The 26,875-nt window shown below is 42.4% G+C and overlaps 1 protein-coding gene across 1 annotated transcript in view; it reads left to right on the forward strand.

Moving 5' to 3' along the window:
• CLSTN2 (calsyntenin 2) overlaps nt 1–26,875 on the forward strand; it is a 1,113,326-nt gene that overhangs the window by 1,025,491 nt on the left and 60,960 nt on the right. The window contains exon 9 of the mRNA XM_038751476.1: nt 18,132–18,294. Within this exon, the coding sequence (XP_038607404.1) occupies nt 18,132–18,294 (163 nt within the window). The remainder of the gene's footprint in view (nt 1–18,131; nt 18,295–26,875) is intronic.

The raw sequence follows: 26,875 nt of genomic DNA on the forward strand, positions 1-26,875 counted from the left end.
ATCCCCATTTTACAGATGAGGTAACTGAGGCCCAGAGAAGTTAGGTGACTTGCCCAAAGTCACACAGCTGACAGTTGGCAGAGCCGGGATTTGAACCCTTGACCTCTGACTCCAAAGCCCGGGCTCTTTCCACTGAGCCGCAGAGGGCCATGTGAGCTGGGCCTGGGCCCTGGGTGGGGAAGTTGGAGGCTGGGGAAAGGAGAAAGCAACTGAATAAAAGGATCTATCATAAGTGCTGTGAGGTTTGGGTGAGCATAAAAGTGCATATGTCATATAGATCCAAGTGCATAGGCAACACAAAGGAAGGGAAAGTAGGATGGGGAGATATGACGTGAGTTGGGGATGCTTCTTAGAGGAGATAAGATTATCCTGAAGAAAGGAAATGAAAGCAAATAATGAAAGTAAAAATGATGATAATAGCATGGTATAGTAGAGAGAACCCAGGCCCGGGAGTCAGAAGGACCTGGGTTCTAATTCCAGCTCTACTACTTGTCTGTTGTGTGAGTTGGGGCAAGTCACTTAAATTATTTGTGCCTCAGCTACCTCATCTGTAAAATGGGGATTGATTGTGAGCCCCATATGGGACCTGAACTGTGTCCAACCTCATTACCTTGTGTCTACCCCAGTGCTAAACAGAGTAACGGTACATAGTAAGCACTTAACAAATATAAAAAAAAAAAAAAACCCAAAACCCACTGAAATAATCCAAACTGGACAGAAGCCCCAGTACTTAAGGCATTTACTGGTAGCTCATTCTGGCTTCCATCCCTGTTCTGCCTTTGCAGTTCTTTTTTTTTTTTTTTGATTCAGCAGTAACCTTACTGCCAGTAAAGGAGATAAATAGTGATAGAGATCAATCATGTATCTGAGGATTTGTAAGACGGGCCCTGGGGAAATTCCTGAATGAGACAGAGAGGAATATTCCACTTGAGAGGAATATTCCACTTGAGAGGAATATTCCACTCTAGCAGAAACATGGTCCTCTGAATTAGCATAGCCTAATGGATAGAGTAATGGCCCTGAGAATCAGGAGGACCTGTATTCTAGTCCCGGCCTGACTTTGGGCAAGTCACTTAACTTCTCTGGGCCTCAGTTCCCTCATTTGTAAAAAAAAAAAAAAAAAAAAATGGGGTTTAAGACTAAGAGCTCTATGTGGATAATGGACTGTGTCCAACCTGATTACCTTGTATCTAGTTGTAGAGTGGCAAGAGCACAGGCTTGGGAGTAAGTGGTTGTGGGTTCTAATCCCGGTTCTGCCACTTGTCTGCTGCATGACTTTGGGCAAGTCACTTCACTTCTCATGGTTTTAGGAGTCAGAGATCTTGGGTTCTAAACCCAGCTCAGCCCCTTGTCTGCTGTGTGACCTTGAGCAAGTCACTTCGCTTCTCTGGACCTCAGTTACCTCATCTGTAAAATGGGGATTGAGATTGTGAGCCCCATATGGGACAGGGACAGTGTTCATCCTGATTTCTTTGTATCTATCCCAGCAGTTAGAACACTGCTTGGCACATAGTAAGCACATAACAAATACTACTGTTACTATTATTATTATTATCATCGTAACTGTTATTATTATATCTACCCCAGTGCTTAGAACAGTGCCTGGCACATAATACATCTTTAGCAAATACCATGAAAAAAGTATAAATAATGCCAGGCCCCCCAAACAGTAAACTCAGCGGCACAAAGAAGGACAATCTTTGAATGTGGGCAGTGGGGATGGAATGGTGTCTCCCACCCTGCTCTCTTCAGGTACCACCTTGTGAAGATCAGTATCATCCTCTTCAAATTCATTCATTCATTGTCATATTTATTGAGCACTTACTGTGTGCAGAGCACTATATTAAGCACTTGGGAAGTACAAGTATTATTGCTGGTTATATATGTGCATTACATACTGGTCTTAATAGCCGCCCATGGTATCTGAAGAGAAAAATTCTAGAATATGTTTTTGAGATACATGTAAGATGGGTGGTTTATGGAAAATGCGTGGAAGAAACTTCAAACTGATCATTGCATAATGCTGTCCTCCAATTTTAACCAAACATAAAAATTAGTGTGGGTTCCTGCTCTCCAGCCAAACACAGAAGAATCTACAAAAAGCATTTAAATTTAAGACCTAATTAGTATTTTATAAACATGAAATAGTAAACACTAAACTACTCCTATTAGCCCTATGCTGGGAGTTGAAGTACTAATAGTAATTGAAAAATGATAAACCCAGAAGGTAGAAAATAATAGTCATATTAGATCTATGACTCATAAAGAAGGAAACTGTGCAGCTCAAATTTTTCCTTGAATTACAGGCTATTCATAAATCAACAATGGAGTTCTGCTAGGGCAATAATGTACAACATTTTTGCATTTGGATGCGTAACATGTTTTTGGCTGTTCTTTTTTTTTTCCTACAAGGGTTTCTTGCCCTTAAAATGTGTGGCCAAAAAAAAGCACTTAAATTTACAAAAATCCTGTGATTCTTGGGCTAATTCTAGTTATGTAACAATGCAGGAGGAATGCAGTTACTGCAATTTTTATCTTTATTAATTCGTTGTTGGATTTAGAAACATTGAAGGGCCACAGACAAAAGGGCAAGAGTCACCAACGGGACACAGAGCAACAATGTTGCCTAAATAATAATGCTACAGGAACAGACCATTTTGTTCTAAACAAGCACTCCACACATTGGAACAAAACACTTGAACTCTTTGCAAAAGAGATTCACACATACTTGTGTCTACTGTGATGCCCTTCTGTGATTTTTCTGGAGCAATTCTGTAAATGCTACTTCATGAGCAGGAATTCCATGACCCAACATAGACCAATCCGTGTTTTTGGGTTTTTTTTTCCCATTCAAGTCCTTCCCAACAATCGTCATGATGGATGAACACTCTCATAAGAGACTGCCTTCAGGCGAAATCCATTCAGGGCAATGAAAATTATGGTAGAATTTGTAGGCTTGCTGGAATGTATGAACACATCAAAGTGTTCAATATAACCAAAAAATATCAAGTAGGTTTGTAAGATGCCACTTCCCAGCACTTAGTACAGTGTTCTGGACCCAGGAAGTGCTTATTGAATACTATTACTACTATTCCAGGCAATTGTTTTTTACAGTGATTGTGAGCTCTTTGCAGAGTATTAATCAATCAATAAGGCACCTACTGAGTGGGAAGCTCTACTGTATGCACTAGGAGAAATTAAAGCAGAAGCAAGACATCTTTACTTGTTATTATTTTATTTCACTTATAATCAGCAGTTACCAAATGCAGCTGGGATGATTGGAAGACCCAAAGTATAATGCAGTGCACTGGGAAAGGCGGAGTATTAAATGTAACCTAAATGAAGTTATGTGGTTTGAAGGCTCTTGTTCCATATTATACGTCTTGATTAAGACCACAACTACCAGTAATTTGAAATTTGGAGATACAGTTTTTAGATTTTGCCTCCACCACAAACTACATTTCAGGGAAGGTGTGGCATATGGATTGAAATGTATTGATTTACCTCATTTATCTTTGCACAGATCTTTGCAAAGAACAATGCTTGGCACATAGTAAGTGATTAATAAATGCCATCATTATTATTTATCTTAGCATAAACAGAGTTTTTAGAGAGTACAGCTGGCACCATAAAAAGGTGGGATAGAACACTTAAGAGTTTCCATGGAAATAGTATATAATCAATCAGTAGTGTTAATTGAGCACTTAATGTTCACAGAGCACAATTGGGATAAAGCAGTACAACGAAGTTGGTAGACATGTTCCCTGCCCACAGGGAGAAGGGAAGACAGATATTAAAATAAATTATGAATATGTACATAAGTGCTGTGGGGCTGAGGGGTGAATATCTAGTGTTGAGAGTACAGATCCAAGTGCATAGGTATGGCCGAATGGAGAGGGAGTAGGGGAAATGAGAGATAGCTGGGGAAGGCCTCTTAGAGGAGATATGATTTTATTAAGGCTTTGAGGGTGGGAAGAGTGGTCTTATACAGCATATGGTATAGCATATTTCCTCAATCTTTGCAAGCCTCCAATGGTTGTCCATCCACATCAAGCGGAAACTCCTGACCATCAGTTTTAAGGCACTCAGTCAACTCTTTCTAGCATCGTGACATTCTCACTCTTGTCCCTGTATATCAAAATGTGCATGCTTTGCTACCCTCAGGCCTTACTCTGCCTCAGTTTCACATCTCTTGCCACCGACCTATTGCTCTCACCCTCCCTCCGGTCTGGAACTCCCTCCCACTTCCCATCCAGCATAATGCTGCTCTCTCCATCTTAAATTCCCTACTGAAACCACATCTCCTCCAGAAGGCCTCCTCTGATCAATTTCCCCTCCCTCCACCTATCCCTCCATCCCTCCATTTCCTCCCCACCACCCACTATCACTTCGGCACTTCCTTGTCACCTAAGCACTTGGATCCTTACACCAAGTTTTTGTCCATATCTTTAAACTCTATTGCTTTCTCCTACCTGTAATTTATTTTAGTGACTGTCTCTCCCACTAGATTGTAAGCCCCTTGAGGCTATGATCTCCCAAGTACTTAGTACAATGCTCTGTTCTGGTAATTGCTCAATAAATACTATTGATTAATGGATTGCCTCACAAAACATACACTAAAATATACTGTGTATTTCTAGTTTACACCCCACCCTATACTAATCAGAAAAGGATATGGAAAATTGATTCTATAAATAATTGTCAAGAAGCAATGGAATCACTGCTAGATACTGGAGAAATGAGTCCTTTTCTATAGAATAAATCATGACTCGGTGTTTTGAACATTCTTGTTCTGTGATAGTTTTCAGGGCTAGAATTCTAAGAACCTGAGATATTAGGGATAAGGTGTAGTCTAGGGAAAGAGCATGGGACTCTTCTTTTCCCAGTTGGGCATTGGTCAGCTATTTAACCTTGGGGAAGTCACTTAATACATGTGTACCTCCTCTACAGAATTGGGATAATAATCCTGGCCTCTTTGAACATTCTGAGGATAAAAATGAAATGAATGATATGAAAGGATGTTGGAAACATAAAAGAGGTGCTATATACATTCAATATATTATAAGGATTACTATTAGGGGGAAAGATGCCTGAATTCCAGCAAAGGTTCTTGTGTATAAAATGACACAAGAATGATATGAAAGAACATTGGAAACATAAAAAAGGTGCTATATACAGTCATATATTATAAGGATTACTATTAGGGGGAAAGATGACTGAATACCAGCAAAGGTTCTTGTGTATAAAATGACATAATTACATCTTACAACATTTATAACTCTCTCTCCCCTCTGAAATCCATACAGATTTTCATTCATAAATATGATGATTCTCTGCTGAGGTGCTGGGGCAAACTATCCAGTAATGTCCAATCAGTGGTATTTATTGAGCCTCGCTGTGGGTGCTGTGGCTCAGTGGAAAGACCATGGGCTTTGGAGTCAGGTCATGGGTTCAAATCCTAGCTCTGCCAATTGTTAACTGTGCGACCTTGGGCAAGCCACTTCACTTTTCTGTGCCTCAGTTACCTCATCTGTAAAATGGGGATTAAGACTGTGAGCACACTGTGGGACAATGTGATCACCTTGTAACCTCCCCAGTGCTTAGAACAGTGCTTTGCACATAGTAAGCACTTAATAAATGCTATTATTATTATTATTATTAGGAAAGTACACATCAAAAGAGTTGGTAGACATGGTTTGCAGTCAAGTGGGAAAGACAGACAAAATAAATTACAGATAGGAAAAGCTGCAGAGTGTAAGGCTTTGCTCAAAAATTATATTAGGGTGAGGGTCAATAATAAAGTGTTTAGTGGGGACAGACCCAAGTGTATAGATGGAGCAGAAGAGAAGGTAAATAGGTTAAGGAAATGAGAGGTTAGGTGGGGACTGCCTCTTGGAGGAGATGTAATTTTATTCATTCAATCATATTTATTGAGAGCTTACTCTGTGCAGAACACTGTACTAAGCGCTTGGGAAGTACAAGTCGGCAACATATAGAGATGGTCCCTACCCAACAATGGGTTCAGTAGGAATTTGAAGGGTAGGGAGAGTAGTTTGTGTGTTGGCGGAGTCGAGGGGTGCAGGGGTTCTGTCAGAGATCAAGGGGGAATCAATCAATCAATCATTTATTGAGCACTTACTGTGTGCAGAGCACTGTACTAAGCGCTTGGGAAGTACAAGTTGGCAACATATAGAGACAGTCCCAACCCAACAGTGGGCTCAGAAGTATCAGACCTGAGTGAGGTTGTGAGCAAGAGCTTGATGACAAAAGACAAGTTTGAGATACAGTGAATAAGTTGGCATAAGAGGAATGAAATGTATGGACTGGATTGTAGTGGGAAGTCAGCTAGGTAAGGTAGGAGGAGGAGAGCTTATTGTGTCCCCTATATCAAATGGGAGACATTTTTTAAGGGCATTTGTTAAGCACTTACTATTTGCCAATCACTGTTCTAAGCGTTGAGGTAGATACAAGATAATCAGTTTGAACAATTCCTTTCCCACATGGGGCTCACAGTCTTAATCCCCATTTTATAGATGAGGTGACTGAGGCACAGAGAAGTGAAGTGAATTGCCCAAGATCACATAGCACACAAGTGGTGAAACCGGGATTAGAACCCAGGTACATCAGACTCCCAGGCCCAATATCTATCCACTTTGCCCTGATGCTTCTCTATTTCAGTTTGATCCAGATATGGTTAGACAACCACTGGAGATGTGCACAGAATGATTTTTCTGAAAAGTGATCCAGGCAGCAAAGTGAAGTATGGACTGGAGTCAGGAGAGACAGGAGACAGGGAGGTCAGTGAGGAGGCTGATGTAGTAATAAAGGTGGGATACAATCAGTGCTTGGACCAACGTGGCAGCAGTTGGATGGAGAGGGAAGAGCAGATTCTAGGGATATTGTGAAGGTAGAACCGACTGGATTTGGTGACAGTCTGAATAAGAGAGTTGAATGAGAGAGATGAGTTGGGGGTGATACCAAAGTTACAGGCTTGTGAGACAAAGAGGGTGGTCATATTGTCTACAATAATGGTAAACTTGGGAGTGAGTTGTGGGGAGAGTTTGAGTGGGAAGACAAGGAATTTTGGGCATGTTAAATGTGAGTTAGTGGAAAATTCAAGTGAAGATGTCTTGAAACCTGCCATTGGAGAGTGAGCGATTCAAGGCTGTGGTCAGAGAGGGAAGAAGGGATGGGGCAAGTGTTTTAATAAGTTGCGAAAGGAAGGAGGCACAGGTAGAGGAGGTAAATTTTAAATTCTCATCTTGAGATGCAGCTGGGAAGGAAGGGAGGGTCAAAAAGTGGGAAGGGCTGCAACTACATATGCTTCACTCTCAGTAAATGTACTGCTCATGTTCTCCTCAGCTAAGAATATATTTGTAGAGCTGTGCCACAACAACCTATGATGATGCCTAACACTCCCCCGACCCTGCCCCACCATAATCAATGACCACCAAGTACTTTAGAGCCACTGCCCAGCCATGGTAGAAATGAACCCATCATTGTGTTAGTGATGGGCCCCACAGAACAAATAATAATTTGGCTTAAACAAGCCAAGTAATGCAAAACAATAGCGATGGTGGTTTTGTATTAGCATTTCAGTTTCATTAGGTGGCAGAGCTTACCATCTTGAGATTGAATAAAAATGTCACCCAGCAAATGTTCCAGGGTGCTTCAGTGCAGTCATCCAAGTCAAGAAGAAACTGAGAGATGGTATCTCCTATTATAATTCAAATCTGTTAAATAGGATCCTGTAGGAAGTGGTTTTCTAAGACTGCAGGACCAAAAGATTGTATTAAACATAATAGGACATGAAGTTATTCAGCTGGACCCCTAGTGCTTACCTTGTAAGGTTTTCTAAAATATTCATCGTATTTTATCTGGTTAACATGCTTCCTAGGGAGGAATTTTCCAATACATGAGGTGAGAAAAAAACCATAAGAACAATATTTCAGTCTAAAATGGAACAATCATTTTGATTCCCTCAGCTGTCCTCATGCTGTTCTCCTTTCATGAGAAGTGTTACATTTGAACCACAGTAGGACAATGGAACTTTTTTTTTGTGCTTACCCTTCAGATCTCCTTCACGCACAGCTCATCAATCTCATCCACAATAAATCCTTTCTCTAATAGAGTGTACCCACTGTTGTTTTCTTTTTTGTCAACCAGGTCACATGGAGACTGGCTTGGAAACTCAGTTGAAATTCAGAGCCAGTGGAATTCTTGAATTTATAGCAAATTTCTGCTCCCCCCCGCCCCCCCTTGTATTTCTTATCATAAAGTAGACCTAGATTTTAGGAATGAGTGATAACTTATGTGAACTACGATGAAGCTGCCTTCTAGAACTTGTGGAGTTGATTTTCTCTGACATTGCCATCTGTCTCCTGCTCAGTGGTGACACATCACCTGCATTTTGTGCTTCAGTGTCCAAGCTAGGAGATTATTTATCACTTAAATGTATTAGCACCTCCGAAAAATCCATCTCCTGTCATCCGCAACAAAAGGAACTTTTGTCAAAATGTATGCACTTTTTTTACAAAGTCCTTTCAAGCAAGACATTGTGAAGGCTAATATTGGTGGGGGGAGAGGGCATTTTTGACGTCTGCTTTAAATACCATATTTGGTGTTTGATGCCCGAGAAATTGGTGACCAGGTCTGAATCCATTTTCATGACAGAACAGAGTGTTTGATCTAGTTGCTGCTGAGAATGAGAGGGTCATGCTCATGCCCATAAGCAAAGGATCAAAATGAAATTCCTAATGCTCTATTCGCAATCTTCCCCAGAGCTCCGTAATAAAGATAAGGTCTGTGGTGTCCCTGTCTGTTGACCAACTTTTTCACTATAATGACATCTGTGAACTCTGTGGAGACACACTTTTAAAGTGGAATGGGACAGCAGCCAGTGGGGCGATTTATGCTGTATAAACACCATCTGCAAGGATTCCTCTCATCTTGCTTTCTGTGGATAATTTACATTCATCCCAGAAGTCACTACATAGATACTCAGGAATAGAAGCTCTGTGCCCTAATAGAAAGAGCTCAGATTTTGGTGTCGAAACCTCTGACACTTCCTGCTGTGTGACCTTGGCCAAGTCATTTAACTTATCTGTGCCTTAGTTACCACATGTGTAAAATGGAGATTAAATACCCTTGGGCTGTAAACCCCATGTGGGATAGGGAATGTATCTAATCTGATTATCTTATTTAATAATAATAATGATGATGGCATTTATCGAATGCTTACTATATGCAAAGCACTGTTGTAAGTGCTGGGGAGGTTACAAGGTGATCAGGTTGTCCCACGGAGGGCTCATGGTCTTAATCCCCATTTTACAGATGAGGTAACTGAAACCCAGAGAAGTTAAGTGACTTGCCCAAAGTCACACAGCTGACAATTGGCGGAGCCGGGATTTGAACCCATAACCTCTGACTACAAAGCCCGTGCTCTTTTCACTGAGCCACGCTGCTTCTCATCTACTCCAGAGCTCAATAAATTTCATAATGAGTATTATCTGGCCCTCAATCACCAGGAACAGTTTTTGTCAGTCCAAGAAGTAGTGCCTTTCCTAGCTTGGGAAAATAAATGAAGCTCTAAAATGTGTTCCGTCACAAAGAAATACATGGGACAAGTGTTTGGGTAGAGAAGCCAGATTTATTCCCTGAATAATCACTTGTGATCATTTTTTTTCTTTTTCATTCTTTCAGTACTTGCATCTGATATCTCCTTAACAAACCCCTTTTGATTGCCAGTATTTTATACATCAGAAATAACTCTTGCTGAACAATTGTGTACAAACAGGATCCAGGCAAGAGGACAGGTGTCATTGTTTGTGTGTTTTTTTGTTTCTTGTTTTTTGCTTTTCCCCTGACCTTTGCAAGGAAGTGGAAAAGAAAAGACTCTTCCTATAAACCTTCAGTAAGCCACACTGAGTATCAGTCAATCACTTGTATTTATTCAGGACTTACTCTGTGAAGAGCATTGTTCTAAGTGCTTGGAAGAGTGCAATAGAGTTAGTAGAAAAATTCAAGGATAGATTAGCAAGTGATTGAAGGCAGAGTGATATCTGCTGCTAGACTGCATCCATTCTGCCTAGCAGTCACCTCACACTGAGTCTCTATAGGTATGGGGAGCAGCAGAGGTGGGGAAAGGAGTGTGGATGGCTTTATGCAAGCCATCACCACTTCTGCAGAAACAAGCTGGTGGTAAAACATACCTTTCCCTGATTAACCTAAACCAGAGGGTACTACTGCATTTCAATGGACACATTGTGCATGTGTATGTGTGTCTGTGGGGGGGGGGGGGGGTCTCCCACTCAAATCAATCAATCACTTGCATTTTTTGAGTGCTCACTTTGTGCAGAACACATTATACTAAGCACTTGGCTAAGAGCAGTAAACAACAAAGTTGGTAGACCTGTTCCTTACCCACAAGGAGCTTACAGTCTAAAAGAGGATCTTATGAAGACGGTAGCACTAAAGAATTGTCTCAACCAATCAATCAATTAATAACATTTATTGAGCACTTACTGTGTGCAGAGCACTGTAGTACATACTTGGGAGAGTACAATACAACAGAATTAGCAGATATGTTCTCTGCCCAAAACAAGCTTTCAGTGTAGGGTATACAATGTCTCACCAGTAGCAGCATCATCTTTGAACCAAGGGGCAATTTTACTTATGGGAGACAAAACTTCTGAAAGGGACAAGAAGCTTAGATGTTCTGGTTTCAGGTATGACCTGTCTTAAACAATTTCAGGCATAACAGTTTTTTTTTCTGGATTCGGGAGCCTCATGTCTGTAGATAATAAGTTTGCCATGAAAACAAATCCTACCATGAAATAATAATAATGATGATGGTATTTGTTAAGCGCTTACTACATGCAAAGCACTGTTCTAAGCTCTGGGGAGGGATACAAGGTGATCAGGTTATCCCATGTGGGGCTCACAGTTTTAATCTCCATTTTACAGATGAGGTTACTGAAGCCCAGAGAAGTTAAGTGACTTGCCCAAAGTCACACAGCTTGCAAGTGGTGAAGCCGGAATTAGAAACCATGACCTCTGGCTCCCAAGCCCGAGGGCTACTAAGCCACACTGCTTCCCACTGAGCCACGCTGCCTCCCGAAAGACCTCTGGACTTTGCAAGACCCTGGGACTGGGAGTCAGGAGACTTGGGTGCAAGCTACATCAATCAATCAATCAATCGTATTTATTGAGCGCTTACTGTGTGCAGAGCACTGTACTAAGCACTTGGGAAGTACAAGTTGGCAACATAGAGAGACAGTCCCTACCCAACAGTGGGCTCACAGTCTAAAAGACTGCATCCCTGCCATATGATTACTGTATGACCTTGGGCAAAGTCATTTAACTTCTTTGGGCTTCTGGGTCTTCATCTGTAAAACGTGGATAAATTAGATAGTGATCCTTCTGTGGGACTGAAACTGTGTCCATTCTGATAGCCTTATATCTACCCCAGTGTTTGACACATAGTGCATAGTCAATGTATCATTATTAAGGCATTTTGTAGACATTGCGTATTTGAACATCCTCTTTTGTCAGTCTTATCTCTGCTTTTTTAAAAAATATTTTATCCAGAATGGAAAACTACTTTGTTTTTCCTCTGTTTTTCTTTCCATTTAACTAAGAGTAGGATTTTTTTTAACCCATCATGCTCACATGAGAATTGTTGCTGTGCCCTCTGCAAGCAAATGGGCAGGAATTTTGTTTAACTCAAAAATCAATGTTTGCTCCACTGTGTACTTGACAATAGCCAGTGGCATAAGCAGCTCCCAGAATTTGGACAGGAAGTTTAAAAAGTATGATTTGAAAGCAAACAAATTTCAGTATTCAGAAGGTGAAATCAACCTCCTTACTTCTCACACTTCTTGAGAAAAAAGCAGCATACACTATCAACTTCTCTGATCCCTGTTATTCAGAATCATTTTTCATCCTGGTAAATTAAGATTGTCTCAGTAGCACTTATTTGGCTTTAAACTCCCTTTTCAGCAATTGTAAAATGGTGAAATTCTACCAGCTTCCAATTTGACAAAGTTTTGTTATTTTTTTAAAAACAAAAATCGATATGATTTCCCTTGTAGTTTGGTGGTTGTCTCCCCAGTCCTATAATTTATTTGAGTGTCTATCTGCCCTGCGAGATTGTAAAATCCTCTAGGGCCAGGTCTGTGTCTTCTGACTCTATTTTACCCTTAGTACATTGCTCTGCACAGAGTAAATGGTCAGTAAATACTATTGATTGTTTGAGAGGTTCTATACAAATCTGCTCCTATTTATCAGACATATTGTACTCAGTTGAGTTAATATTGTTTGCAGTTGCATTAAGTTTGAGTATAAACATTACTTGGAGTGAAAAATGACTATTTGAAACAAAAGAAAGCTTTATTTTCTTACGTTTCTTTCAAATTATGATGATCTTGATTAATATATTTCAGGCTAATGGACAAAAACAAGCAGTTTTAGGCACACCGGGATGGAAGAATAGTAACTTGTCTAATTGTCTTCAAATTATTGTGGGCTAATTCATGAATGATAGCTGAAAGTATCTCAAAAAATTGAAGTTAATATAATGGCTGCATTTTGATGTGCAATATTTTTCTACTGTTTTCATCTTGGCCCAGATGCACAGGGTGTGTATGTATAGTGACCAGACGGTCTATTAAATGGTCACAATTTGAGGGTTTGTCCTGACTCTTACTGGCACACTATAGAACCATTAAAAGCTCCATTTTAGGCTGTGAAAATGGATTAATCAATCAACCAATCAATCAATCATATTTATTGAGCGCTTACTGTGTGCAATGCACTGTACTAAGCACTTGGGAAGTACAAGTTGGCAACATATAGAGACGGTCCCTACCCAACAGTGGGCTCACAGTCTAGAAATTCATTCAATCATATTTTAAGCAATTACTGTGTGCAGAGCACTGTATTGAGCACTTGGGAAAGCACAATACAACAATAAACAGTAAAATTCCCTACCCACAATGAGCTCACAGTCTAGAGGGGTTGGAGACAGACGTCAATACAAATAAATAAAATTACAGATATATACATAAATGCTGTGGGGCTGTGAGATGGGGGAGAGTAAAGGGAGCAAGTCAGTGAGATGTAGAAGGGAGTGGGTGATGAGAAAAAGTGGAACTTAGTCTGGGAAGGCCTTTTGGAGGAGATGTGCCTTCAGTAAGGCTTTGAAGTGAGGGAGAGTAATTGTATGGTGGATTTGAGGAGGGAGGGCGTTCCAGGCCAGAGGCAGGACGTGGGCCAGGGGTTGGCAGTGAGACAGGTGATATCGAGGCATGGTGAGAGAGTTAGCAACAGAGGAGCGAAGTTTGTGGGCTGGGTTGTAAGAGAGAAACGAGGTAGTGGAGTGCTTTAAAGACGGTGGTGAGGAGTTTTGGTTTGATATGGAGATGGAAAGGCAACTACTGAGATTTTTGAGGAGGGAAGTGACATGTCCTGAACGTTTTTGTAGAAAGATGATCCAGGCAGCATATTGAAATATGGACTGGAGTGGGGAGAGACAGGAGTTTGGTAGGTCAGCAAGGAGGTTGATGCATTAATCTAGTGGGGGAAGGATCAGTACTCAGTTGCAGTGGTGATGGCAGAAATGGCAGTGAAAGGACTTTTTGTCATCCCTTAAGAGGCTATCACCCCTAGAATCCGGCTGAAAAGTTTCATTCTTGGCTGAGGCGACCCACTGCTTGCTATTCAACACCACCATTTGACTTGTCTTATTCTGGCCCATGTCCTACCTCTGGACTGGAACACTCTCCCTCCTCAAATCCATCAAACAGCCACACTCCCCCCTCTTCAAAGTCCTACCGGAGGCTCACTTCCTCCAAGGGGCCTTCCCAGACTAAGCCTCCCTTTCCCTCGGCTCCCCCTCCGTCCCAAGGTGACCCTGGGGAACCAGCCATCTCAAGGTCAAATGCTATCTTGTAGCCACCTGAGCCAGCAGGTGGAACTCAGAAGTGAGGGTGGGATACCACCCCCACAGCCAAAACTGCTAGATTGACGGCCCAAGCTGGGAATACAGAAGGTGTCCCTCGCCCCCGTGCCAATCAAATTAAGTATGGAGGAGGGGGGAGGGCAGATATTGGGTAAACTGAGGCTGGAAGCTGAAATGGCCTGGGAGCACAGGTGATAAATACCTGTTGCCTCTGACCTTCGGGGGCAAAACACTAAGACATGCAGCAGCAGCGGTGGCGGCTCACATGTCTTTCTCTGCCCAGAAGGCCAGACTCCCGTTCTGCCAAAGGAACAACACACTAAGGAAAGGGCCACGGGATGGGTGAGTGTCACGGTGGTATTTATTAAACATTTACTATGTGTCAAACACTGTTCTAAGTACTGCAGTGGATGCAAGGTTATCAGATCAGATACAGTCCTTATCCCACCTGGGGCTGACAGTCTTGATCCCCATTATACAGATGAGGCAACTAAGGCATGGATAAGTTAAATGAGTTGCCAAAGGACATATAGCAGACATGTGGCAGTCAGAATTAGAACCCAGGTCCTCTTTCCTCTAGGCCACGCTGCTTCATACTTACGGTGTACAGAACACTAGGGAGAGTACAATATAATAGAGTTGGTAGCCATGAATGGTAGAGAAGCAGTGTGGCTCAGTAGAAAGAGCATGGGCTTGGGAGTCAGAGGTCATGGGTTCTAATCCCAGCTCCGCCACTTATCAGCTGTGTGACTTTGGGCAAATCACTTCACTTCTCTGTGCCTCAGTTACCTCATCTGTAAAATGGGGATTAAGAATGTGAACCCCATGAGGGACAACCTGATTACCTTGCATCTCCCCCAGCTCTTAGAACAGTGCCTGGCACTAGTAAGTACTTAACAAATACCAAAATTATTATTATTATTATTGTGAATTGTGCTCACAAGGAGCTTATTGTCTGCAAGTGGAGACAGGCATTAAAATAAATATTTATTGCTGTAAGAAAAAGTTTCTTCTTGTGCCTGTTTGAAGTCTATCTCCTTCAAGCTCCAATGAGTGCCTCCTCTCTTTGGTGGTTGGGGGTTAGATGAACAGAAATTCTGTGTTTGCCTTTTCCACCCCATTGTCTCTATTGATTTTTCAAAAAAATTATTTACCAGGGGATGGTGTTAGGCAAAGCATTCATCGATAATTTAGTTGGTTCTGTACCGCAACAGATGGATACATTGAAAATTTCATTTTTTGATGTAATCAGGAATATTTAAATGACGGTGACTCTTATGGCATGGTATTTTAAAATAGAATGGGGTAAAATTGGATAGAAAGAGGCTATTTTCCTTTCCAGTGAGCCATTGAATTGAAGGAGGAGGCTATGGCTCATGGTTTGAAAACTCTAACTAGTGAATTAAATCCCAGAGACTAGTTTCTCAAAGAAAGGTTACCTGCCTGAGAAGCAGAGGTAGAGACCAGTGATCTCCAGAGAAGCAATGTGACTTAGTGGAAAGAGCATGGGCTTGGGAGTCAGAGGTCATGGGTTCTAATCCCGGCTCCGCCATTGATCAGCTGTGTGACTTTGAGCAAGTCACTTGACTTCTCTGTGCATCAGTTACCTCATCTGTAAAATGGAGATTAAAATGGGGCTCCAAGTGGGCCAACCTGATTACCTTGTATATGCCCCATAGTAAGCACATAGTAAGTGCTTAACAAATGCCATAATTATTATCATTATTATGATTCTGTGTTAAACTGGGCTTGACATAGGGATTCAGTCAATCAATCAATGGTATTTATTGAGTACTAACTGTTTGCAGAACACTGTACTAAGTCCTTGGGAGCATACAATGTAGCAGGGGTAGAGACAGATCATTAATAAAAAATAAATTACCGATATTACTGTTGTGGAATGGAGGGTGGGGATTGAGTTCTAAAAGGAGTACAGGTCCAATGCAAGGGTGATGCAGAAGGGAGAGGGAGTAGGAGAAAATAGGGTTCAATCTGGTAAGGCCTCCTAGTGAAGATATGACTTAAATAAGGCTTTCAAGGGGAGAGTGGTGGTCTATCAAATATGGAGGGGAAGAGAGTTCCAGGTGAGAGGGAGAATGTGGTGTGGCCTATTGGATAAAGCCTGGGAATCAGAAGGATATGGATTCTAATCCCAACTCTGCCACTTGTCTGCTGTGTGACCTTGGGCTAGTCATTCAATTTCTCTGTGCTTGTTACCTCATCTGCAAAATGGGGATTCATTTGTTCATTCATTCATCATTTATTGAGTACTTACTGTGTGCAGAGCACTGCACTATTCACTTGGGAAGTACAATTTGACAACATATAGAGATGGTCCCTACCCAACAATGAGCTCCAGTGGCTGCCTGTCAACCTACAAATCAGGCAAAAACTCCTCGCTCTCGGCATCAAAGCTCTCCATCACCTCACCCCCTACTACCTCACCTCCCTTCTCTCCTTCTCCAGCCCAGCCCACACCCTCCGTTCCTCTGCTGCTAACCTCCACTCTGTACCTCGTTATCGCCTGTCCTGCCATTGACCCCTGGCCCACATCCTTCCCCTGGCCTGGAATGCCCTTCCTCCACACATCCGCCAAGCTAGCTCTCTTCCTCTCTTCAAAGCCCTACTGAGAGCTCATCTTCTCCAGGAGGACTTCCCAGACTGAATCCCCTTTTTCCTCTCCTCCTCTCTATCCCCCCCGCCCTACCTCCTTCCCCTCCCCACAGCACTTGTATATATTTGTATGGATTCATAACTCTATTTATTTTAATTGTACATATTTACTATTCTATTTATTTTGTTACTGATGTGCATATAGCTTTAATTCTATTTGTTCTGATGGTTTTGACACCTGTCTACATGTTTTGTTTTGTTGTCTGTCTCCCCCTTCTAGACTGTGAGCCCATGGTTGGGTAGGGACCGTCTCTAAGTGTTGCCGACTTGTACTTCCCAAGTGCTTAGTACAGTTCTTCACACAGTAAGCACTCAATAAATACGATTGAGTGAATGAATGAACGGGCTCACAGTCTAGAAGGGAATGAAGACTGTGAGCCCCATTTGGGACAGGGACTGTGTCTAACCCAATTTGCTTGTGTCCATTCAGTTCGTAGTACAGTGCCTGGCACATAGTAAGTGCTTAATATATATCATAATTATTAGGAATTATCATTATTATCATTATTATGTGGGCAAGTGTTTGGAGGTTTGGTATGGGGAGCAAGAATATAGAGACTGAAAGAAAGGGAGAGTGTGAGGAACAGTAAGCAATAGATCAGTCAACATATTGAGTGCTTAGGGAAAGTACATTAGAGTTAGGAGACATGATTCCTGCCCTTGATGAGTTTACAGTCTAGTAGCGGAGAGAGATGCTGAAATAAATTACAGGGAGGGAGAAGCACCAGAGTTTTAAGATATGTACATAATTTCTGTTGGGGAAGGGAATGAAGTGAATAACTTAGTGCTCAGATGGATACGGACTCAAATGCTCAGGTGACACAGTATGAGCAGAAACAGGTGAGGAGATTAGAGATTAGTCAGAGAAGGCTTCCCATCCTGACTTCGGTATGATACATTGAATGACTTTGAAGATGGAGAGAAGGGTGGTTGACTGAGTGTGAGGTATTAGTGTGTTATAAACATGAAGGGGTATTAAAACAGCAAAGTGTGCAGACTGGACTGTAGAAGGAGTGGGGTGAGGATAAATTAGAGAGAAAGTGAGCTAATTGAGTGCCTAAAAAAGTGAAGGAGAAAGAGAAGATGCAGGGAAGGAGAAAGATTATTTATCAGGTGCGAGAGGGAGGAGGTACTGTGTCACCTAAAATCTCCTCAAGATGCAATACTTTGGGTTCAAAAAGAGCCCCAGAGAATGTGTCAGGTAACTAGAGTGCTTTGTACTTGATTTGCTGGTTGACCTCAGGGAAGTCACTTAATCCCTTGGGGCTCAATCCACCAAACTGTCAAAATGGGTTAATGCTTAACTCAAAGATATGAGGGTCTTTGAACCCCTTTTACTCCTTAATACAAGTAGTTGCGGTCACGGGACATTTTTTTCTTAACTCTGAAGAATATCATTCTTTTCCCTCCTCTTCACAAAGAATGTCACAGGTGAATGGGACTTTAAGATTATGGGGCTGAAAGTGCTGAAGTTTGTCTTTCATTTTTCTCTGTGCAGATCTGTGACAAAGAATGGCATTACTATGTCATCAATGTGGAATTTCCCATCGTGACCCTATATATGGACGGAACAACATACGAGCCTTACCTGGTGACCAACGATTGGCCAATTCACCCATCCCACATAGCTATGCAGCTCACGGTCGGCGCTTGTTGGCAAGGTAATACACACATCGCCTCAACTTACCTCCGGGTCTTTTAAGGAGACCGTTTAGTCTGATCTGCTTCTCCAGTGGAAAATGCTTTAAAAGTACGCCCTTTGGAGAATTAGCCAGGTTGTAAATACTAGCTTGAATAATTGACTAATCCCATTCAAATAAGGTAAATCTTTGAAATCCAGGAATTAATCCAGCTAATAAGCTCCGTGATGATGAATTGCTTGTCCTGAGCCAAACTTTGATTGCAGATCAGCACAGACAACTCCCACTGACAACGGGATGCTAATGACTTTTATCACTACTGACCCTCGGACAGACCCAAACCAGTGATCTAGAGAGGAAGGGCTGGCTAAACCTATTACCGATCCCTTAAGACGACCGCCAGTTTCTGAATTGTGTCAATTAAGCACGATTAAACAACTAATGTGGGCATCATCTAGCCTCTGGTAGGTAACCGGTAGTGAATGAGGTGGTCTGCCACTGAAACCCATTTGGAGAATACTGAGCTCCACCCTGCTTCCCTTCCAGGGGAAGATAACTCACTTAGGGACTCCCACCATGCAGAGTCTCGTGATGTGTGTCTCCCAGCCTAACATTGTATGTTACTTTGCACTCTCCTATTTGGAGGCATGGCTGAAAGCAGGGTGGTGAGCACATTTCTTTAGAGACTCATCAAAGAGGCTTCCTTCTCCTGCAACATCTCTTTAGAGGGGCTGTCAAGAGATCGGGGGCAGAGCAGAACCCATGACTGCACAAGTGACTGAAGCCCAGAGAGGGATGCTCCGTTTGATAATAATAATAATAGTGCCATTTGTTTACTATGCGCTCGGCACTATACTAAGCACTAGGGAAGACACAAGGTAATTGGGTTGGACACAGTCACTGTCCCATATAGGGCTCACAGTCTAAATCCCCATTTTCCTGATGGAACTGAGGCACAGAGAAGTTAAGTGACTTGCCCAAGGTCACACAGCAGGCAAGTGGCAGAGCCCGGATTAGAATCCAGGCCCTTCTGAATCCCAGGCCTGTGCTCTATCCAGTAAGCCATGCTGTCCACCTGTTGTAAACTGCAAAGGAAGGAGAGGGCAGAGTGTGGAGATCTTCCCTCAAAAACTCCCAAAGTTTGCATCCCTGCCCTGTTGGGGATTTTGGACTGGAGATGAAGGCTTCCTAATTTTGATGATGCCCATTGTTGCCCAGTGAGTCCACAGATTGATTGAATATCCACAGCTGAGTGTTCGTGTTAACTGTGTGTATGCATTTAATGTGGGAGGGGGTGTGATGCTTATCTGATGATGATGTTTTGAAAGTGAAGGGTCAGAGGCAAATGTGTCCAAGCACTAAGAATGGATTGTTGATGGCACACATGGCTACATGAGATGCGTGGAGTAAAAAGAGAAGAAATGATCCATTTCCTCCCTCAAGATCTTGTGGTCGACTGGCAAATACCGATAAGTGAGAAAGTAGATGAGGTAGCCGACTGGCATGTTGGAGAACAACTTCTGAGAGATGGGCCTTGAATTTTGACCTAAGGAAGGAAGTGATAGGTTTGATTCCCAACTGCTTAGATCTGTGCAATACTGAATAAAGGTTCCAAGGAAGAAGGAAGAGGGCCTGAAGACCACTTGAGCTAGACTGAGCTAGTGTAGGCTGGAGGATAAAGGAAGAAGATAATAATGACAATTGTGGTATTTGTTAAGAGCTTACTATGTGCCCGGCATTGTACTAAGTGCTGGGGTAAGTACACAGTCCCTGTCCCACTTGGGGCTCACAGTTTTAATCCCCATTTTTCAGATGAGGGAACTGAGGCCCAGAGAAGTGAAGTTACTCGTCCAAGGTCACACAGCAGACAAGTGGTAGGGTGGGACTAGAACCCAGGTCCTTCGGACTCCCAGCTCCATGCTCCATCCTCTAGTCAATTCTGTTTCTCTGAGGTGAGGAGGGAGGATAAATAAGGGGTGTCCCCAGATATTTGGGCCCCTATTGGATCATGGCTAACCTCACAGTGAATATTCCTAGGCAGGGTACAAAGGCTGGAGCCAAGCTGCCTTCTCCCTCCTTTCCTTCAGTACATCCAACTAACACTGAAATACAAATAATTGTAGAATATGTTACTGTGTGTTAAGCATTAGGCTAATTACGATACAATCAGATCTGAGTCACTGTCCCATTCGGGGCTCACAGTTGAAGGGGGAAGGAGAATATAGGTATTGAATCCCCACTGTGCAGATGAGACAACTGAGGCTCAGAGAAGTTAAGGGCCTTATCCAAGGTCACCCAGAGCAGGCAAGTGGATGAGCGAGGATTAGAACCCATCTCGAAGCTGCGTGGCTTAGCGGAAAGAGCACGGGCTTGGGAGTCAGAGATCATGGGTTCTAATCCCAGCTCCACCACTTGTCAGCTTTGTGACTTTGGGCAAGTCACTTCACTTCTCCAGGCCTCAGTTACCTCATCTGTTAAATGGGGATTAAGACTGGAGCCCCATGTGGGACAATCTAATTACCCTGTATCTACTGTACAGTGCTCTGCACACAGTAAGCGCTCAATAAATATGATTGAATGAATACCCCAGCACTTAGAACAGTGCTTGGCACATAGTAAGTGCTTAACACATACCGGGATGATTATTATTATTATGTCTCCTAGCTCCTAGGCCCTTGCTCTTTTCATTTGGCCATACTGTGTCTTTATTAATAGTAGTGGTAGTAGTATTTATAGGTAGTGCAACATGGAATAGTGGATAGAGCATAAGCTTGGGATTCAGAAGGTCATAGGTTCTAATCCTAGCTCTGTCACTTCTCTGTTGCGTGACCTTGGGCAAGTCACTTCACTTCTCTGTGCCTCAGTCACCTCATTTGTAAAATGGGGATTGAGACTGTGAGCCCCACGTGGGTCAGGAACTGTGTCCAACCCGATTTGCTTGTTTCCACAAGCACTTAGTACAGTACCTGGCACATAGTAAGCACTTAACAAATACCACAATTATTATTATTATTCTTATTATTGTACATAATTAGTAGTGGTACTGAGAAGCAGTGTCACTCAGTGGAAAGAGCATGGGCTTGGGAGTCAGAGGTCATGGGTTCTAATCCCAGCTCCACCACTTGTCAGCTTTGTGACTTTGGGCAAGTCACTTAACTTCTCTGGGCCTCAGTTACCTCATCTGTAAAATGGGGATTAAGACTGGGAACGCCATGTGGGACAATCTAATTACCTTGTATCTACCGTACAGTGCTCTGCACACAGTAAGCGCTCAATAAATATGATTGAATGAATACCCCAGCACTTAGAACAGTGCTTGGCACATAGTAAGTGCTTAACACATACCGGGATGATTATTATTATTATGTCTCCTAGCTCCTAGGCCCTTGCTCTTTTCATTTGGCAATCCTGTGTCTTTATTAATAGTAGTGGTAGTAGTATTTATAGATAGTACAACATGGAATAGTGGATAGAGCATAGGCTTGGGAGTCAGAAGGTCATAGGTTCTAATCCTGGCTCTGTCACTTCTCTGTTGTGTGACCTTGGGCAAGTCACTTCACTTCTCTGTGCCTGTCACCTCATATGTAAAATGGGGATTGAGACTGTGAGCCCCACGTGGGTCAGGAACTGTGTCCAACCCGATTTGCTTGTTTCCACAAGCACTTAGTACAGTACCTGGCACATAGTAAGCACTTAACAAATACCACAATTATTATTATTATTCTTATTATTGTACATAATTAGTAGTGGTACTGAGAAGCAGTGTCACTCAGTAGAAAGAGCATGGGCTTGGGAGTCAGAGGTCATGGGTTCTAATCCCGGCTCTACCACTTGCCAGCTGTGTGGCTTTGGGCAACTCACTTAACTTCTCTGGGCCTCAGTTACCTCATCTGTAAAATGGGGATTAAGACTGTGAGCCCCATGTGGGACAAACTGGTCACCTTCTCTGCAGTGCTCTGCGCACAGTAAGTGCTCAATAAATATGATTGATTGATTGATTGATCACCTTATATTCTCCCCAGTGCTTAGTACAGTGCTTTCCACATAGTAAGCGCTTAACAAATGCCATTATTATTATTATTATTATTTGATAAGCACGATGTGCCAAGCACAGTGCTAAACACTGGGCCAGATACAGTGCAGTCAGATACGGTCCTTATCCTCCATGAGGCAGTGTCCCTCTGAGGCCAAGTCAGGTTTAACAATAATAGCTCTTTGGTCTTCATAACCACCAGCTCTTTACAGAGACCAGAAAACAGTAACCCTGCTTCAGTTATGAGGAAAACATCCCTCTCCAGATAGTGAGCTAAGATTACAAATTCTTTTCACACAGGCTGCTAAAGATCTGTCAGGTAGTAATATCTTCTTATTACAGTTGACCTTCATACATTTCTGAAGTAGTGATCTAGAGAAGAGGGATTCTACCTGCTTCTGTTTATCCCTTTCAGGCATCTCTTCACCCCTGAGATCTATTCATTAGATCCACCCGGCAGATGTTCTTCAAGAATCAGTAGACCTGCAAAAATGATTTTCAGCCCACAGACTTTCATCCCATATGTATCAATGTCATGGACTTCCTGTTTTCTTTTTAAGCTCTGAGATGATAAGAATCAGCTGTCAGAGAATATTTCCGGAGTTCTCCCACTATCACAACCTCCCATGGAAAATCAAACCTAAAGGGGGACATGGGGGTGAAGTGAAAAGATTGGTGGGGAGGGCTAAAATCCGCCTTTTCCTCTTCATCCATCATCATCATCATCAATCGTATTTATTGAGCGCTTACTGTGTGCAGAGCACTGTACTAAGCGCTTGGGAAGTACAAATTGGCAACATATAGAGACAGTCCCTACCCAACAGTGGGCTCACAGTCTAAAAGGGGGAGACAAAACCAAACATACTAACAAAATAAAATAAATAGAATAGATATGTACAAGTAAAATAAATAAATAAATAGAGTAATAAATATGTACAAACATATATACGTATATACAGGTGCTGTGGGGAAGGGAAGGAGGTAAGATGGGGGGGATGGAGAGGGGGACGAAGGGGAGGGGAAGGAAGGGGCTCAGTCTGGGAAGGCCTCCTGGAGGAGGTGAGCTCCAAATTGATACCATGTTACCACTTATGCTATCCCACCTTGATTACAATATCAACCTCTTTTCTGACCTCCCTTGCTGCCTGTCTCTCCGACTCCAGTCCACACTTCACTCTGCTGCCCAGATTATTTTTATAGAAAAACATTCAGGCCATGTTTCCCAATTCCTCAGTACCCTCCAGTGGTTGCCTGTCCAGCTCCGCATCACACAGACACTCCTTACCATCTTTTTCAGAGCACTGAATCACCTTGCCCCTTCCCACCTCATCGTGTTGGTCTCCCACTATAACCTAGCCTGCACACGTCACATCTTTAATGCTGACCTACTCACTGTACCTCAGTCTCTTCTATCTCGCCACTGACTTCTCGCCCATGTCCTGCCTCTGGCCTGGAACACCTTCCGTCTTCATATCTGACAGACAACTACTCTCCCCACCTTAAAAAGCCTTACTGAACGTACCTCTCCCAGAGGCCTTCCCTAAATCCTCATTTACTCTTCTCCCACTCCCTTCTACATTGCCCGTACACTTGGATTTGTTTCCTTTTTTCACCCTTCCCTATCTCCACAGTACCTACGTACCTATCCGTAATTTATTTATTTATATTAATGTCCGTCTCCCCCTCTAGACTGTAAGCTCACTGTGAGCAGGGAACATGTCTACCAACTCTGTTTTTTTGTACTCTCTCAAGCGTTTAGTATATTGCCCTGTGCACAGTAAGTGCTCAATAAATGTTGATTAGAGGGAGAGGAAGGGGGATTCATTAGGCTGAGGCCAGGGACACCTAATCTGGTCCACGGACACCCTTGGTGTCCTCTAAGTCATATTGCCCAGAGACCAACACTTTGGGGCCCATTGATATGATTTCTGTGGTCCAGTCCTTCAGCTGGCAATGTGAGGAGCAGAGTAGCCCATGGAAAGAACTCAGAATTGGGAGTCGGGAGACCTGGGCTCTAATTTCAGTTCCACCACTTATTTGCTGTGTGACTCCGGGCGAATTGCACAACTTCTCTGTGAGTCAGATTTCTTCATCTGTAAAATGGGGATTTAATATCTGTTCTTCCTCTTATTTAGAATGTGAGCCCCATGTGGAAGTGCTCATGTGTCTGACATTGTTAATGCTTGGTACATAGTAAGTGCTCTGTTAACACCACAGTTGTTATTAATTATTATCAATCATATTTATTGAGCACTTGCAGTGTTCAGAGCATTGAACTAAGCACTTTATTATGTTACTGCAATCAGGTAAGAGCAATAAATTGCTCTTTTCCAGGTTTGGCAATCATTATACTGGCTGTGAGATTCTGTGGGATGTTTATTGCAGTGATGTAAGGTTTTCAGGTTTCTCTGGAAGGCCCAGCATGAATTCTTGCATTGAGGGTGAATTTATTCTGCTCTAAAGTAATACAAAGCCTTCGTTTGAACTCTCCTTTTCGTAACAGCTGGGTTTTTTTTCTCTTGCCTAAATTTTCATTTTGCTCATATGTGAATTGTTTACTTATTCTTAGTTACTAACATGTCTTTGACATCAAAAGCTTCCAAAGCAGTCTGCATCTGCTTGTTTTCGGCTAGTGGCTGCGTGGACACAAAGATGAAGAAATACCTGAATGGCACCGGCAAAAATTTATACACAAAACCTAGAGGCAGAAAATGCCCCTTGAGTCCTTTGAGGAACATAAAGCTGTACAGAAAGTTTTAACTAATATTTGGGCATGAAAAGCAATGGGACTGTACACAGGGGCTTCAGATGATTTTCCACAATGCTAGCAGAGATATCCAAAACTCTTGTGAACCTAGAAAATGCTTGCAGACCTTACTTTCTTTCTAGTGAGGTCAGTGTGTGTCAGTGGACGATATAACCTGAAGCAAAGTGGCAGGGAGTAATCGCAGGAATGAAGCCCATAATTCTGTTTTCTTACCCTCTCCCTGTTATTTCCAAATGAGGCAGAGACCTTGCATCCATAGAAGAGAGCTGGGTGCAGCAGGCAGGAGGCTGGGCTCCCTGTGTCCCCCGCTCATTTTGGGGAGCACTTACATGAACATCATTTGGACCCCATTATCTAAGCACTAACTCCTCTAACTATCCTCTTTACCTGGAGAAGCAGCATGGCCTAGTGGAAAGAGCAAAGACCTAGGCATCAGAGGACCTGGGTTCTAATCCCAGCTCTCTGCTCATTCTCTGCTATGTGACGCTGGTCAAGTCCCTGACTTCTTTATGCCTCAGTTTCCTCATCTGTAAAATCGGGATCCAATATCTGTTTTCCCCCCTCTTTATATCGGGAGCCCTTTGCAGGACAAGAATTGCATTGAATCTGATTACCTTGTATTGACCCCAGCATCTAGATTAAGTGCTAGATTAGTGACACACATTACGTGCTTAATGAATGCCATTATTATTATTCATTCAATTGTATTTATTATCATTTCATCAACCTTGGCTCTGAGATCCCTCAGTTACATAGTGAGCCCACTGTTGGGTAGGGACTGTCTCTATATGTTGCCAACTTGTACTTCCCAAGCGCTTAGTACAGTGCTCTGCACACAGTAAGCACTCAATAAATACAATTGATGATGATGATAGTTGATCTATGTTGAGAGGCACATCATCATCATAATGATGCATGTAGTAAAGGATTATTTCTTATCATGATCAAGTATCAAATCTCTACCATTCAGTAATACAGAGAAACTATCCTCAGTTACTAATTATAGCATTTATGGTATTTATTAAGTGCTTACTATGTGTCATACACAGTACTAAGGACCCAGCAGGGAATGTGTCTGTTTAGTGTATTGTACTCTCCCAAGTTCTCAGTACAGTGTTCTGCATACAGTGAATGCTCAATAAATAAGACTGAATGAATGCAAGACACATCAATGCTAGTCTCTGTCCTACATGGGGCTCACAGTCTAAATAGGAGGGAGAACAGGTGTGAAATTGCCATTTTACAAATGAGGAAACTGAGGCATGGAGAAATTAAGTGACTTGCCCAGGGCCCAATGTCATACAGCAGGCAAGTGACCGAATGGGTATTAGAACCCAGGTCATCTGATTCCCAAGCCTGCATTCTTTCCATTAGGCCACATTCTTTCCCAGTCTACACATTACTACACAGACATACTTTTTTCATTAAGACTTCCTGTACTATTCTATATGTTGCCAACTTGTACTTCCCAAGCGCTTAGTACAGTGCTCTGCACACAGTAAGCGCACAATAAATATGAATAAATGAATGAATTCAATATCATCTCGTAATGCTACTATCAATCAATCAATCAATCATATTTATTGAGCGCTTACTGGTTGCAGAGCACTGTACTAAGCACTTGGGAAGTACAAGTTGGCAACATATAGAGACAGTCCCTACCCAACAGTGGGCTCACAGTCTAGAAGGGGGAGTAGTACTACTACTACTATTTAAATGTTGTGCCCAACTCTGTCCAGGCACTGGGGTAGAAATAGATCCATGAAGACTCCCTTGACTAACTCATCCTCTCTCATCATCAT

This window comes from Tachyglossus aculeatus, chromosome 1 (genome assembly GCF_015852505.1).
Source record: "Tachyglossus aculeatus isolate mTacAcu1 chromosome 1, mTacAcu1.pri, whole genome shotgun sequence".
In the NCBI taxonomy this organism is placed as follows: Eukaryota; Metazoa; Chordata; class Mammalia; order Monotremata; family Tachyglossidae; genus Tachyglossus; species Tachyglossus aculeatus.